General features: G+C 45.1%; 1 protein-coding gene across 2 annotated transcripts in view; it reads left to right on the top strand.

Annotated features, from left to right (window-relative positions):
* LOC138783926 (vasoactive intestinal polypeptide receptor-like) overlaps positions 1–17900 on the top strand; it is a 159916-nt gene that overhangs the window by 99083 nt on the left and 42933 nt on the right. The window contains exons 4-5 of one of the 2 annotated variants that reach the window (XM_069959258.1): positions 12566–12666; positions 16540–16634. In XM_069959258.1, the coding sequence (XP_069815359.1) occupies positions 12566–12666; positions 16540–16634 (196 nt within the window). Of the gene's footprint in view, positions 1–12565; positions 12667–16536; positions 16635–17900 lie in introns of both variants that reach the window. The other variant, XM_069959257.1, reaches the window with a different exon arrangement.

Here is a 17900-nt window from a genome sequence, read left to right as displayed (position 1 = left end):
CAGAGTTTTTGCTGCTATGTGACAGGAGAGCTGACCATACAATGCAAGCAAACCTATGCACAGTGAAGACTTGTACTCAGTAATGGCTGACAATAAATACCAAGTCACAGCTGTGAGTGTGCAAAGGACTGGGACTTCCTGTGTTTGGTCTCTTTTTTTTTTGTTGAACAGAGAAAAGACTAAATAGTCACGAGGGAGCAGTTTTACAGGAAGGGAGACACCTAGTGGCCATATGTATAATATTGAATTAAACATAAAAAAAAACTTTATGTTTCCTTTACGTTTAGTTGTGGCCTGCAAGTCACAGCACCTCCTTTTCTTTTGTGGCACAGCGCTATTCATTCAGTTGTGGCCATGCCTGGTACTGCAGCTGGGTCCCATTTAGGTGCTGCAGACTCTTCATTCTACTAATGCCATAAGTAAAGGCCCTATTTATCAGATATTGGTCTATACTAAGCATTCACTATCAACATTACTGTATAGTCCCAAAAAATCACTACTATTGCCAGCGATTGCTGTTTCCTGGCGGACTGTTAACCCTTAGAGGACCGGGCCAGTTAAAATTTTTGCGTTTTCGTTCTTTCCTCCTTGTGCTTAAAAGGCCATAGCACTTGCTCCACTAACTGTACTTTGCAATGAAAGGCTGAATTTTTTCATAAAGTAAACTGCAAAAGCAGAAAAAAAATTAAATGTGTGGTGAAATTGAAAAAAAACACACTTTTTTATTTATTTTTTACACTTTTCGCCCTGGGGTAAAACTGACTTGTTATGCATGTTCCTCAAGTCGTTACGATTACAACGATATATAACATGTATAACTTTTCTTTTATCTGATGGCCTGTAAAAAATTCAAACCATTGTTAACAAAAATATGTTCCTTAAAATCGCTCCGTTCCCAGGCTTATAGCGTTTTTATCCTTTGGTCTATGGGGCTGTGTGAGGTGTCATTTTTTGCGCCATGATGTGTTCTTTCTATCGGTACCTTGATTGCACATATATGACTTTTTGATCGCTTTTTATTACAATTTTACTGAATTTGATCCGACCAAAAATGCGCAATTTTGCACTTTGGGATTTTTTTGCGCTGACACCATTAACCGTGCGTGATCAGGAATGGGATTAATTAATATTTTGGGCGATTATGCACGTGGCGATAGCAAACATATTTATTTATTTATATTTATAACATGGGGAAAGGGGGGTGATTCAGACTTTTATTAGGGGAGGGGGCTTTTTACCAATAACAACACTTTTTTACACTTATACTAGAAGCCCCCCTGGGCTTAGGGTTATTCCCCCCTGGGGTTAGGGTTATTCCCCCCTGGGGTTAGGGTTGTTTCCCCTGGGCTTAGGGTTATTCCCCCCTGGGGTTAGGGTTATTCCCCCCTGGGGTTAGGGTTGTTTCCCCTGGGGTTAGGGTTGTTTCCCCTGGGGTTAGGGTTGTTTCCCCTGGGGTTAGGGTTGTTTCCCCTGGGCTTAGGGTTGTTTCCCCTGGGGTTAGGGTTGTTTCCCCTGGGCTTAGGGTTATTCCCCCCTGGGGTTAGGGTTATTCCCCCCTGGGGTTAGGGTTGTTTCCCCTGGGGTTAGGGTTGTTTCCCCTGGGGTTAGGGTTGTTTCCCCTGGGGTTAGGGTTGTTTCCCCTGGGCTTAGGGTTGTTTCCCCTGGGCTTAGGGTTGTTTCCCCTGGGCTTAGGGTTATTCCCCCTGGGGTTAGGGTTATTCCCCCTGGGGGACTTCTAGTAATTGCACACTGATCTCTTATTGAGATCTATGCAGTATAGTTATACTCCATAAATCAATGAGATTGGTACTTGATTGCTTTCGGTTGCTGCAGCCGAAGGCAATCGAGTGCCGAGCCGGGATCAGCGCCATTATGGCGCACACCGCGGCCAGTTAGGGGACACGGGGATCACTCCTCTACAACAACGTCGTGGGGGTGGGTGGGCGATCCCCCCACTAGACACCAGGGATAAGGCTGCAAGAAGGATTCAGATGCAGCTGTCAACTTTGACAGCTGCATCTGAAAAACTTAATTAGCGGGCACGGCAATCGGACCATCCCCGCTAATACCCACGCGGCAGCGCTCTGAAGTTCCCTAGGCGGCCCAGGACATACGGGTACGCCCAGGTTCATCTAGAGGTTAAAGGGGTTGTTTACAAAAAAAAATAATTCTTTCCACTGGTGCAAGTGATTTGTAATTTACTTCCATTAAAAAATCTCAAGTCTTCCAGTACTTATCAGCTGCTTATGTCCTGCAGGAAGCCATGTATTCTTTCCAGTCGGGAGAGCAGGAGAGGTTTTCTATTAGGATTTGCTGCTGGTCTTTACAGTTCCTGACATGGACAGTGATGGCAGCAAAGAGCACTGTGTCAGACTGAAGAATACACTACTTCTTGCAGGGCATACAGCAGCTGAAGACTCAAGATTTCTTAATAGAAATATATTACAAATCTCTGGCACTTTCTGGCACCAGTTGATTTAAAAGACAAAAAAAAAATTGGTGAACAACTGCTTCAATAGCTATGGTTACATCCATAGCGGCCTCCCCATCATCACCCCTTGAAGACCTCAGAATCTTAATGTTGGGTCCCCTTCACCTTGCTCCATCACACTCAGAAAACAGAATAATCCCATATCCTCTAAAATCCATTTTAAAAAACCAGCGGCGGACTTTGCGTCCTGATAGATTCAGTCTTCACAGCTAAGTCGTCAGATTGTACAGGCATCACGCGTGCCATTGAGCGGCGTTGGATTTAGAGGTCAGCGGAGGGGATATAATCAGCCTGGTACCTATGGGCTGGGTGGTTGTGCAGAGCTGTGAGCACGCAGACCATCTTGCTGCCTCTTTTGGGAGTCTTGTTTTTTTTTTGCCTTGAAAATTAAAAGCTTTGAACTCCCCGGAGTCCGTCTGCAAAAAGCTTGCAGCGAGCTAATAATTTCACATAGCATCTCCATGGCTCATCGCTGTGCGGGTCTCTTTCCATCATCACGGCCAGGTCGTACTATGTGACTGCCGATGAGTAATAAAGCGCAATTTATTGAGTAGCATCGACTGCCGTATCTGATTAATGATCTTTAGACCTCAGAATGGAACAGTCTCCCTGGTTACATAATAATACAACCGCAGCTCTGATAGTTACATAATCGGGATAATTTACCGCCCCAGTGGGGGTTGTCATGCGGCCGGATAGAGTTTCGCGCAGCTTTCTGGAATGCTGGACTTTAGCTGCCTGATCCTTCAGTTCTCGGGAAAAGAAGCCGTGACCAGAGGAGTATGGTAGCAGCTTTACCCAATAAGAACAGAAATGGGGATCATGAACGAACGTTTGGCCAGTGGCTATCTCATGTGACGTTGCCAGAGAAGGTCGAAATTGGAGCGGGCAACAAGAGGATCCTCACAGCCCACACCTGTGATAGCTACCAATCTGGCAGGAGCAATAGTGAGGATCAGGATAGACAAGTCCATGCCAGAAAGGTGGTCAGAGACCAGGAAAAGTACAGTGAAGATCTAAAGTTGACACTATGGATACTATGGATCTAATGTGTATGGGGCCTCCCAACTTTCCCTGATGGCAGATGTTGAAGGACACAAGGGTTGGGAATGTTGGGTCTTAGGGGCCTATTCCACAGGAACGATAATTTACGCTCCGTGGAATAGAGAGATTGTGTCATTGGCTGATCGTTCATTTAGGTTCAGACCTAAAATCGTTGTTTGCCACCAGCGCATCGCTACGGTTGAATAGCGGGTGCGGCGACCGACGATTTCAGCAGAACCATACATTACCTGTCCAGGCTGCAGGTCTTCATCTTCCGATCCCGCGTGGCAGCATCGGCTTCTGATTGGCTGAGTGGTCTGTCAGTTCAGACAGCCCCGCTCCAAAGCCGATGCTGCCGCGCGGGATCCGAAGATGAAGACCTGCAGCCCGGACAGGTAATGTATGAAACAAGGGCTGCAAGGACATAGGTAACGATGACCCTGCAGCCCTTGTTTCACGATCATCGGGGCCATGGAATAGGCCCAGTAAACGAGTGACCATCTAGCAGATCGGCGCTCGTTTACGCCGTTGATCAGGTCCTGCTTGGCCCGTGGAATAGGGCCCTTAGCTGCCCAATCCCTTTGGTTCTCACAAAAGAAGCCAGTGGCAGAGGTGTTTTACCCTAACCAAGCAGGAAATGGGGGGGGGGGGGCAGTAGCTGCTGGCCAAATAAACGTTTTGACAACACTTATCTAATGTGGCCAGCTTCTGACGTTGCAAGACATGGAGGCCAAGGTCGAAATCAAAGAGCAAGGTAGGAGTGAGGTCTTCTTCCCATCATGCCTCTTGGAAGGGTTGTTGCATGAAGTCAACCACTCTCTGTATGGTCGCTGACTGGTAGATCATCTGATCACAACAGCTGTGGGTCTCCGGTGAAGGAGAAGAACCCAACTGGCCCATTGGATCTCCTACAGTAGACTTTGATGGGCAAATATAAGATTACTTTAAAAAAGGCATGGGGAACCTTCGGCCCTCCAGCTGTTGCAAAACTACAATTCCCATCATGCCTGGACAGCTAAAGCTTTAGCTTTAGAATAGGGGCTATTCAAGGAGGAGAAAAGTTGTCTTCGATATCAATAGTGTTTCTTTAAAGCCATTGACTGGAAGAATGTTCAAAATGTTTCGATCCTCTTAAGGAATTTGTCCCAAAAATACCAGGCTCCATTCTCATGGATCCAACCTTGTTGAGTCATCGGGAAGTAGACGATTCCTTTAAGGCGGCCTTTGGTAATCCTGCCATAGGGAGTCATGGCTCTGGTAGTCACCTTCCTACATCCATCAGTATGAGGGACATTTATTACTAGTGATTTTCTGGTTTCTTCCTCGTGATCAGAACCTTCATTTAGATGAAAATTAGAGATCATGTTTAGATCAGTTTGAATATTTTCTGGCCGTTCTTGGAGCTGCTACGTGACATTCAGCGGGAGACGCTGATGAATATGCCGCATGGCCATTTACATACATTTTTGTTCCCTTAACCCTCACTTAAGTTTGACATTCACGATGAAATCTATAAAACAATGGCTGGAAATCCTGAGACTAAATCCCTGGTGAGTTCTGGAATTGTCTTCAGGGGTTTAAGCAGCGACACTTGATAACTTGGTCTGTGACCAACAATGATTTTAAAGATGACATCACCGCCATATTAAACCCGCATGAGAACCTACAGCTCCGTCCTCTCACTTCCGGACTAGACAGACATTCACACAGTTAGAGGGAACTTGCAGTTGTCTGCTCCGGACTATACACTGGCTCCTTAGTGATCGGTAGGAGAACCAGGAAGTGAGTGTTCAATTCCCCCACAGCACCACCACAGGTGAAACCAAGTATTGCATGGGTCACATTTAATCAATGAGCGGCCTGTGTAATACAGAGGTGTGCTGGGTCAGTTTAGCTATTCATAAGGAGGTTTGTTAAAGTCGTTATCAAGTTTGGAAAAAAATCTTACCTCTTAGGGCCACTAACCTTCAAGCCGACAATAAAGGAGCATTATACAGTCCTTATCTAGATTTACATTTGTAAATTTCACGACTTGAGACTTATCGGGCTTTAAAGGTCCCCGACACAAAAGACTTACAGAAAGTACCGGGACGAACAAAAGTCTGACGCAGGAATGGCGGATGTGAAAAAGAATTGAGAGGGGGCCGAACGTGACCTTCATATACTGTATGGATGACGTGTGTTACTGTAAGAGATAGATAGATAGATAGATAGATAGATAGATAGATAGATAGATAGATAGGAGATAGATAGATAGATAGATAGATAGATAGATAGATAGGAGATAGATAGATGATAGATAGATAGATAGGAGATAGATAGATAGATAGATAGATAGATAGATAGATAGATAGATAGATAGATAGATAGGAGATAGATAGATAGATAGATAGATAGGAGATAGATAGATAGATAGATAGATAGGAGATAGATAGATAGATAGATAGATAGATAGATAGGAGATAGATAGATAGATAGATAGATAGATAGATAGGAGATAGATAGATAGATATATGAGATAGATATTTTGAGATATTTTACTAGATAGATAGATAGATAGATAGGAGATAGATAGATAGATAGATAGATAGATAGATAGATAGATAGGAGATAGATAGATAGATAGATAGATAGATAGATAGAAAAAGAGAAAACTGAGCAGCACTGCTTAAAAACGATTGCAGGTGCCTGCGGTCCAAGTCCTGACCATGGACCGACGTAAATATCAGCAGAAAGTCCGCGGCACACTAGGATCCAGTGAGAAAACAAACGTGATTTATTAAATCATAATGCAGCAATCCATGCGTCTGGATTGCTGCATTATGATTTAATAAATCACGTTTGTTTTCTCACTGGATCCTAGTGTGCCGCGGACTTTCTGCTGATAGATAGATAGATAGATAGATAGATAGATAGATAGATAGATAGGAGATAGATAGATAGGAGATAGATAGATAGATAGATAGATAGGAGATAGATAGATAGATAGATAGATAGATAGATAGATAGATAGGAGATAGATAGATAGGAGATAGATAGATAGGAGATAGATAGATAGATAGATAGATAGATAGATAGATAGATAGGAGATAGATAGATAGATAAATAGATAGATAGATAATAGATAGATAGATAGGAGATAGATAGATAGATAGATAGATAGATAGATAGATAGATAGATAGATAGATAGATAGATAGATAATATTAGAAACACTGCGGCACTCCGAAGTAGTGAAAAAAACGTAAGTGGTTTACTGTGCCCAACTTGGTCCTTTAATATAAAATAATTTAATTTAAAGGTCCTTTAATATCTGCAGTTCTTTGCTCGCCCGCAGCCGCAAAGGAGATACCATTAATTGTGTGGCCATTCAGATACATTGCTATGATAAATTTTTAGCACTGTGCAAAACATGCGACCAACCAGTGAACAGGCGTTTTCCCCGTCCTTTCACTTTTACACAGCGTTCCTGAGGCTGGAGTCTGGGCTGTAACCGCTGCTCTCTGTATTCCTGCTCTTATATACAGGTTATGGGGTTTACATCTGCAGAGCCTGTACTGATAGGTTATGTGTAAATGGTGGGGGTGACACGAGTGCAGAGTGATCTAGATAGACCGCCATGCAGATAACCGCAGCCCTGTTACAATACATGATGGGGGTGCACTGATGTATAAATGTGGGGGTGACACGAGTGCAGAGTGATCTAGATAGACCGCCATGCAGATGACAGGATGGCGATATAGTGATGTGCACTCCTCTGTGGGTTTATAACAGGATAAATGGACTTTATAGAAAGTATCACACATGATAGGTTTAGATACCCAGACTCAACAGACCGTATCACATAGGAAAGGATTAGCTATGCCAACTCTGCAGGCAGTATCAAACATAGATTAGATACAGAAGAGCAGCAAACGGTGCCACACATGGGCAGACAGTCTAAGACACAGTAAGCTTAGATACACAGGCTCGGCAGTATCAGACATGATAAGATTAAATACAGCAGCTTTAGCAGACAGTATCACCCATGATAAGATTAGATACAGCATCTAAATTGGCACTATTACATGAATTAGATACAGAGGCATAAAAGCAAATACAAGTAGCATACAATACAGAGCTTAGCTGACAGTATCACACATGATAGGATTAGATACACCAGCACAGCAGGCAGTAACATATATTAAAGAAGTAGACAGAACAGGTTAGCAGTAAGTACACACATGATAGGCTTAGATACATAGCTCAGACAGTATCACATATAATAGGTGTACATACACTGGCTAAGCAGTCTGTATCACACATGACAGGCTTAGATACATAGCTCAGACAGTATCACATATAATAGGTGTACATACACTGGCTAAGCAGTCTGTATCACACATGACAGGCTTAGATATAGATGTTCTGCTGATGGTATTGTACACAATAGGGGTGCAAATGACTGCTTAAAGGGGTACTCCAGAGAATGTGTTTTTTTTTTTTTGCCAGAGCACCCCTTTAATGGGTGGTATAATGCAGGATAGACTTAGATACATAACTTAGGAAGTAAGTCTCAAACATGATGGGATTAGATACATTGCTTAGCAAACAGTAATACATGTTAGGCTCAGATACACTTAGATACATTTTAGAGGGTGTATCACAGTGAGAGTCTGCAGTATCGTCATTCTTTATACGCAGCTAATTGAGTTGCTGACCCCCCTCCGCCCCCGGTGTATCACGGTCACTAGATACATTGTTGTTTGGCAAGAAGTCGCCAACATAAAACTTCTGCACCTGCAAGAACTTGTTCCATTCTGCAAATAGAACAGAAATCACGGCTCGCGCCAAATTTATACAAATCTCTATTGGAAATAAGACTTTCAGCATTTAATCAGTCTTCAAAGAGCCGCTACTTAACATTCTCGCTCCGCGGGCCTCACTGACAAAACGCCCAAAGGTCAAAGCGTTTCTGTGATTCACCGAGTCCCGTCCAGACGCCAATTACCGAGAACGAGTCCCGAAAATAATAACTTTATTCCTGAGCTTCAACCTCAGCGAGAAACACTGGCCTAGATATAAGAGAACAGATATAAGGGCGGACAGTGGCCCAGATATAGGAAACGGCCCAGATAAAAGGGCAGACGACGGCCCAGATATAAGAGAACGGCCCAGATATAAGGGCAGACAACAGCCCAGATGTACGGGCGGACAATGGCCCAGATAAAAGACTGGATACTGGCCCAGATATAAGACCAGATACTGGCCCAGATATAAGACCAGATACTGGCCCAGATATAAGACCGGATACCGGCCCAGATATAAGACCGGATACCGGCCCAGATATAAGGGCAGACACCTGCCCAGATATAAGACCGGATACTGGCCCAGATATAAGAGCGGACACCAGCCCATATATAAGAGCGGACTCCGGGCCAGATATAAGAGCGGACACATGCCCATATATAAGAGCGGACACCGGCCCATATATAAGAGCGGACTCCGGGCCAGATATAAGAGCGGACACCGGCCCAGATATAAGAGCGGACACATGCCCATATATAAGAGCGGACACCGACCCAGATAAAAGAGCGGACACCGACCCAGATATAAGAGCAGACACCAGCCCAGATATAAGAGCGGACTCCGGCCCATATATAAGAGCGGACACCGGCCCAGATATAAGACTGGATACCAGCCCAGATATAAAAGCGGACACCGGGCCAGATATAAGAGCGGACACCGACCCAGATATAAGAGCGGACACCGGCCCATATATAAGAGCGGACACCGGCCCAGATATAAGACTGGATACCGGCCCAGATATAAGAGCAGACACCGACCCAGATATAAGAGCAGACACCAGCCCAGATATAAGAGCGGACTCCGGCCCAGATATAAGAGCGGACACCGGCCCATATATAAGAGCGGACACCGGGCCAGATATAAGAGCGAACACCGGCCCAGATATAAGAGCGGACACCGGCCCAGATATAAGAGCGGACACCGGGCCAGATATAAGAGCAGACACCGGCCCAGATATAAGACTGGATACCGGCCCAGATATAAGAGCATACACCAGCCCAGATATAAGAGCGGACTCCGGCCCAGATATAAGAGCGAACACAGGCCCATATAAATGAGTGGACACCGGCCCAGATATAAGACTGGATACCAGCCCAGATATAAGAGCGGATACCGGCCCAGGTATAAGAGCGGACACCGGCCCAGATATAAGAGCGGACACCGGCCCAGATATAAGAGCGGACACCGACCCAGATATAAGAGCGGACACCGGCCCAGATATAAGAGCGGACACCGGCCCAGATATAAGAGCAGACACCTGCCCAGATATAAGACTGGATACCGGCCCAGATATAAGAGCAGACACCAGCCCAGATATAAGAGCGGACACCGGCCCAGATATAAGAGCAGACACCGGCCCAGATATAAGACTGGATACCGGCACAGATATAAGAGCATACACCAGCCCAGATATAAGAGCGGACTCCGGCCCAGATATAAGAGCGAACACAGGCCCATATAAATGAGTGGACACCGGCCCAGATATAAGACTGGATACCAGCCCAGATATAAGAGCGGACACCGGCCCAGGTATAAGAGCGGACACCGGCCCAGATATAAGAGCGGACACCGGCCCAGATATAAGAGCGGACACCGACCCAGATATAAGAGCGGACACCGGCCCAGATATAAGAGCGGACACCGGCCCAGATATAAGAGCAGACACCGACCCAGATATAAGAGCGGACACCGGCCCAGATATAAGAGCGGACACCGGCCCAGATATAAGAGCGGACACCGACCCAGATATAAGAGCGGACACCGGCCCAGATATAAGAGCGGACACCGGCCCAGATATAAGAGCAGACACCAGCCCAGATATAAGAGCGGACTCCGGCCCAGATATAAGAGCGGACACCGGCCCAGATATAAGAGCGGACACCGGCCCAGATATAAGAGCGGACACCGGCCCAGATATAAGAGCGGACACCGGCCCAGATATAAGAGCAGACACCGGCCCAGATATAAGAGCGGACACCGGCCCAGATATAAGACTGGATACCGGCCCAGATATAAGAGCGGACACCGGCCCAGATATAAGAGCAGACACCTGCCCAGATATAAGAGCGGACACCGACCCAGATATAAGAGCGGACACCGGCCCAGATATAAGAGCGGACACCGGCCCAGATATAAGAGCAGACACCTGCCCAGATATAAGACTGGATACCAACCCAGATATAAGAGCGGACACCGGCCCAGGTATAAGAGCGGACACCGGCCCAGATATAAGAGCGGACACCGGCCCAGATATAAGAGCGGACACCGACCCAGATATAAGAGCAGACACCTGCCCAGATATAAGACTGGATACCGGCCCAGATATAAGAGCAGACACCAGCCCAGATATAAGAGCGGACACTGGCCCAGATATAAGAGCAGACACCGGCCCAGATATAAGACTGGATACCGGCACAGATATAAGAGCATACACCAGCCCAGATATAAGAGCGGACTCCGGCCCAGATATAAGAGCGAACACAGGCCCATATAAATGAGTGGACACCGGCCCAGATATAAGACTGGATACCAGCCCAGATATAAGAGCGGACACCGGCCCAGGTATAAGAGCGGACACCGGCCCAGATATAAGAGCGGACACCGACCCAGATATAAGAGCGGACACCGACCCAGATATAAGAGCGGACACCGGCCCAGATATAAGAGCAGACACCTGCCCAGATATAAGAGCGGACACCGACCCAGATATAAGAGCGGACACCGGCCCAGATATAAGAGCGGACACCGGCCCAGATATAAGAGCAGACACCTGCCCAGATATAAGACTGGATACCGGCCCAGATATAAGAGCAGACACCAGCCCAGATATAAGAGCGGACACCGGCCCAGATATAAGAGCAGACACCGGCCCAGATATAAGACTGGATACCGGCACAGATATAAGAGCATACACCAGCCCAGATATAAGAGCGGACTCCGGCCCAGATATAAGAGCGAACACAGGCCCATATAAATGAGTGGACACCGGCCCAGATATAAGACTGGATACCAGCCCAGATATAAGAGCGGACACCGGCCCAGGTATAAGAGCGGAAACCGGCCCAGATATAAGAGCGGACACCGGCCCAGATATAAGAGCGGACACCGACCCAGATATAAGAGCGGACACCGGCCCAGATATAAGAGCGGACAGCGGCCCAGATATAAGAGCGGACACCGGCCCAGGTATAAGAGCGGACACCGGCCCAGATATAAGAGCGGACACCGGGCCAGATATAAGAGCAGACACCAGCCCAGATATAAGAGCGGACACCGGCCCAGGTATAAGAGCGGACACCGGCCCAGATATAAGAGCGGACACCGGCCCAGATATAAGAGCGGACAGCGGCCCAGATATAAGACTGGACACCGGGCCAGATATAAGAGCGGACACCGGCCCAGATATAAGAGTGGACACTGTCCCAGATATAAGAGCGGACACCGTCCCAGATATAAGAGCGGACACTGGCCAAGATATAATAATGTATGTACACAGTGACTAGTCTATTCTTCATGCATACTACCTCTAGCCAGTTTAATTGAAGATGAAAATACACATGGTCCACCCACACACACTACCACATCCCTCGCATTCGACATTGGCTCCGCCCCCTTGCGGCCACAACCCCTCTACCTAGGATTTCCTCCCATAAGCCATCCATATATCCTGAGAGTGACTGCACACCCCTCCACCCCCAACTTCACTTCTAGCGCTCACTAAACCCCAGGCCAGCAAGCATCCCTACAGACCTCCCCTTCTCACCCCTACCACGGCCCTTTGTGGTGGGCGGCAGGTAGGGGGTAAAAAAAAAAAAAGAATTTAATTCTTTGCAGGTGCCATCCTCTGCAGGGTGCCACCCTTGGTAGTGGACCACCGGTGCCTAGTGGTAAATACAGCCCTGCACGTGGTCCTATCTTTACAGGACTTATAACTTACATTTTCTTATATCTTTGTGTTTTTCAGGAAACGTCTCCAAATACTGCACAAGCGAGGGCTGGTCCGAGACCTCTCCATCCTATATAGTCGCCTGTGAATTCTTCAGCAATGACACCCGGACAGATCAGGTATTGTAAGCTTTTCTTGTATATTCTCTATAGGGCCACATGAGGTCCATGTCCCAAGTTCTGGATCCAGAATGATAGAAAGGCGAGATGATGAGAATTGTCTGAGCATCTTATTGTCACCATCTTGTAAAACATTATGGAAAATAATGGCGCCATAGAGATGAGAGTCCATACACCCCTGATGCAGATCGCCTTCAACTCTCACCACCCGCCGGGAGGCGCCATATTTTATGATTATCTCAATGGTTATTATAGCTGACATCTCTTTGAAGCCAATGATCCCATAATAAAGCATAAGCGATGGCGGTCGGCTGGATGTGACGCAGGTTGTTTGTGTATGCTGCCTTACAAGTGTCGACCCCCCGCCACTACACACAATTATATTGGAAGTAGAATCAAGTGGCATTAGTCATGCATCTCGCAAAATGTCAGCAACCCGCGCTGTGATTTAGGATTTCATCTTCTGTGGGATATTGACGGGCGTTAGATGAATCAGCGGGTGAGTGGTGTGGGGGAGGGGAGCGTAAATCCGATGAAAGTGTTCTCTAGGGGATGCAAACACATTCCTGTAGGTAGAGGGATACGGCGAGTCTCACGACTAAAGATCCATTGCAATAAGTTATCGAACTGTATAGTGAAAGAAATGTTACACCTGAATCGTTCAATATCATGCCGTAAATATATAATGGAAGTGACTCACAGGTTATAAGCAGATGCCAGGGGACATGGCCAGCAGAATATTGGCTTTCCACTATAATATAACTACTATAATACTGCTCCTATATACAAGAATATAACTACTATAATACTGCTCCTATATACAGGAATATAACTACTATAATACTGCTCCTATATACAGGAATATAACTACTATAATACTACCTCCTATATACAGGAATATAACTACTATAATACTGCTCCTATATACAAAAAAATAACTACTATAATACTGCTCCTATATACAAGAATATAACTACTATAATACTGCCTCCTATATACAAGAATATAACTACTATAATACTGCCCCCTATATACAGGAATATAACTACTATAATACTGCTCCTATATACAAAAAAATAACTACTATAATACTGCTCCTATATACAGGAATATAACTACTATAATACTGCTCCTATATACAGGAATATAACTACTATAATACTGCGCCTATATACAGGAGTATAACTACTATAATACTGCTCCTATATACAAGACTATAACTACTATAATACTGCTCCCTATATACAGGAATATAACTACTATAATACTGCTCCTATATACAGGAATATAACTACTATAATACTGCTCCCTATATACAGGAATATAACTACTATAATACTGCTCCTATATACAGGAATATAACTACTATAATACTGCTCCCTATATACAGGAATATAACTACTATAATACTGCTCCTATATACAAGACTATAACTACTATAATACTGCTCCCTATATACAGGAATATAACTACTATAATACTGCTCCTATATACAAGAATATAACTACTATAATACTGTCCCCTATATACAAGAATATAACTACTATAATACTGCTCCTATATACAATACTATAACTACTATAATACTGCTCCCTATATACAAGAATATAACTACTATAATACTGCTCCTATATACAAGGATATAACTACTACACTGTCTGCTAATCAGCCTCTTCTCAGTATTACAATACTGTATCTTCTGTTATTGACATTGGTATCTCGGTGATACAATATACTTCCAGCTGCTGCATTCCTCCTGTGATATCACTGACATATACCGTCACACAGTCTTTCTCACAGCAGATGTCTGGCACAGGGCCCAGTGTAACAGTGTGTCACCTGAATAGTCCTGTGCAGCAGCAGATCCCCTCCATCCAGGTCTCCTGTGTGCTGTAGTGCAGCCTCAGCTGTCAGGCCTTCTGCTCAGTCATCTCTGCAGGACCTTGTACTATTGTTAGACCATCAGCTTTCTAATATACTATTTGTATCTATTCTTCGTATCCTTCTAAGAGTCTCACCTGCTGCCCGACAATCACACATCATACTCACATCACACATCTACATGTCCTGTGTGCACCTCACAGCTGACGTTCTGTTACAATCTCATTGCTTACCTGAACTTAAAGGGGGTTGTCCAGCGAAAATCTTTTTCTTTCAAATCAACTGGTGTCAGAAAGTTATATAGATTTGTAATTTACTTCTATTAAAAAATCTCAAGTCTTCCCATACTTATCAGCTGCTGTACGTCCTGCAGGAAATGTTTTCAGTCTTACACAGTGCTCTCTGCTGACATCTCTGGCCGAGACAGGAACTATGTCTCGGTTTTCTTTAAATCCCCATAGAAAACCTCTCCTGCTGTGGACACTTCCTTTCTCGGCCAGAGATGTCAGCAGAGAGCACACTGTCAGACTGAGAATAAAACAACATTTTCTGCAGGACATACAGCAGATAATAAGTGTGGGAAGACTTCAGATTGTTTAATAGAAGTAAATTACAAATCTATATAACTTTCTGACACCAGTTGATTTGACAGAAACAGGTTTTTGCTGGACAACCCCTTTAAAAGTCATTGATACATTTTCTTGCAAACACAACATAGAGCTCACAGAGCATTGTCTACACTGGATACAATTGTATTACTTCTCAGCTGAGAGCAGGACTATGTACAATGTAATAGTCTGGAGCTCACAGAGCATTGTCTACACTGGATACAGCTGAGAGCAGGACTAGCTATGTACAATGTATCAGTCTGGGGTCCAGGCTGTAGAGCTCACAGAGCATTGTCTACACTGGATACAGCTGAGAGCAGGACTAGCTATGTACAATGTATCTGTCTGGAGCTCACAGAGCATTGTCTACACTGGATACAGCTGAGAGCAGGACTAGCTATGTACAATGTATCAGTCTGGGGTCCAGGTTGTAGAGCTCACAGAGCATTGTCTACACTGGATACAGCTGAGAGCAGGACTAGCTATGTACAATGTATCTGTCTGGAGCTCACAGAGCATTGTCTACACTGGATACAGCTGAGAGCAGGACTAGCTATGTACAATGTATCAGTCTGGAGCTCACAGAGCATTGTCTACACTGGATACAGCTGAGAGCAGGACTGGCTATGTACAATGTATCAGTCTGTAGAGATCACAGAGCATTGTCTACACTGGATACAGCTGAGAGCAAGACTAGCTATGTACAATGTATCAGTCTGGAGCTCACAGAGCATTGTCTACACTGGATACAGCTGAGAGCAGGACTAGCTATGTACAATGTATCAGTCTGGAGCTCACAGAGCATTGTCTACACTGGATACAGCTGAGAGCAGGACTAGCTATGTACAATGTATCAGTCTGGAGTCCAGGCTATAGAGCTCACAGAGCATTGTCTACACTGGATACAGCTGAGAGCAGGACTAGCTATGTACTATGTATCAGTCTGGGGTCCAGGCTGTAGAGCTCACAGAGCATTGTCTATACTGGATACAGCTGAGAGCAGGACTAGCTATGCACAATGTATCAGTCTGGGGTCCAGGCTATAGAGCTCACAGAGCATTGTCTACACTGGATACAGCTGAGAGCAGGACTAGCTATGTACAATGTATCAGCCTGGGATCCAGGCTATAGAGCTCACAGAGCATTGTCTACACTGGATACAATTGACACAAAGCCTCAGCAGTGAGTTGTCGTGTACATGAACCATTTATGGGAGGGGGTAGAGGCCATTGTGTGAGTACAGGATGACACTACACAGGTTGTGGTTCTTGTCTGTTACCATGGTGACACATAGGTCTGCATAGGAGCTGTGAACCCGAATGATAAATCTGTCCCCCTATAGTCCTGTATATAAGTGACTGCTCACCTCCTCTCTTCACAGAAGGCTTTCTACGCCATTGTACAGGCCGGATACACCATTGGATACAGCTTATCCTTAATCTCCCTCACCGGGGCCATGATCATTCTCTGCCTCTTCAGGTAAGAAATGGTTAAATGTATTTATTCTGGATTAACAGATTCCAGATTACCAAACATTCTGGATTGAAAGGAGACAATTCCATCAGCACAAACATGACAATTTAGGGAAGATAAGAACCTTAAAAGACCTGACCCACCCCAGCCTTGTATCCTGCCGGATTACCAGATGCTTCTGTGCCAAATTAAAGGAACACTCCTCTTTAAAGGGATTCTGTATGTCCTGTAAGGAAGTGGTGTATTCTCTCGTCTGACACAGTGCTCTCTGCTGCCACCTCTGTCCATGTCAGGAACTGTCCAGAGCAGGAGAGGTTTTCTATAGGGATTTGCTGCTGCTCTGGACAGTTCCTGACATGGACAGAGGTGGCAGCAGAGAGCACTGTGTCAGACGAGAGAATACACCACTTCCTTGCAAGACATGCAGAAGCTGATAAGTACAGGAAGACTGGAGATTTTGTAAATAGAAGTAAATTACCAATTTATATAACTTTCTGACACCAGTTTATTTGAAAGAAAAAGTTTTTCTCCGGAGTATCCCTTTAAGGAGTCATATATGTGTCAATGGAGAGGCTTCTGTCTTATTCATGCTATCACATGCTGCTCTTCTGGAGATGTCCACTAGGTGGCAGTATCCTGCAGTTTCTATGAATAGAATGCTTGAATGTCACCCAGCTTTCTGGAGGTTGTCACCCAGCTTTCTGGAGGTTGTCACCCAGCTTTCTGCAGACCCATAATTCACTGTGATCGGTCACCTGAATAGAACGTTAGCGAGTAGATACTGACACTGTGTATAGTAGAGAGGAGCAGGGATGGCGGTATCTGAATCCGCCTCCATATACCAGCCGCAGAGCGATGTTTCTCTCCCTGTGATGTCATATTGTGTCGCTGACTGATACATTGTAACGCTTTAATTAACTTTCCGAAACAAAAGGTCAGCGCACAGAATCCGCCTTCTTTCCCGCTCCAGCTAAACAAGATTTACGCTCGACCCAAAATGCAAACTTTACCTTATCTTCCCGAGCTGTAAAGTTCACTGTGTAATGAAATCTGCAAAGTGCGGGGGAGGGGCGGCGGGGGGGGGGTCGATGGATTATAAATGGCGTCAATAATAAGAATGCGAGTGAGCGCACACCCAGCGCCATTTATACAGATAGACGGCAAAGAGGAGAAGTTGTTATCAGGAAATTATTATATGACAGTATTACTCATTCACTGTATAGCAGTGTTATTATCTCACAGTATAGCGGTATTATTTATTGTATGACAGTA

The sequence above is a fragment of the Dendropsophus ebraccatus genome, chromosome 2, assembly GCF_027789765.1.
Source record: "Dendropsophus ebraccatus isolate aDenEbr1 chromosome 2, aDenEbr1.pat, whole genome shotgun sequence".
Lineage (NCBI taxonomy): Eukaryota > Metazoa > Chordata > Amphibia > Anura > Hylidae > Dendropsophus > Dendropsophus ebraccatus.
This window is presented reverse-complemented; position numbering and strand designations above follow the sequence as displayed.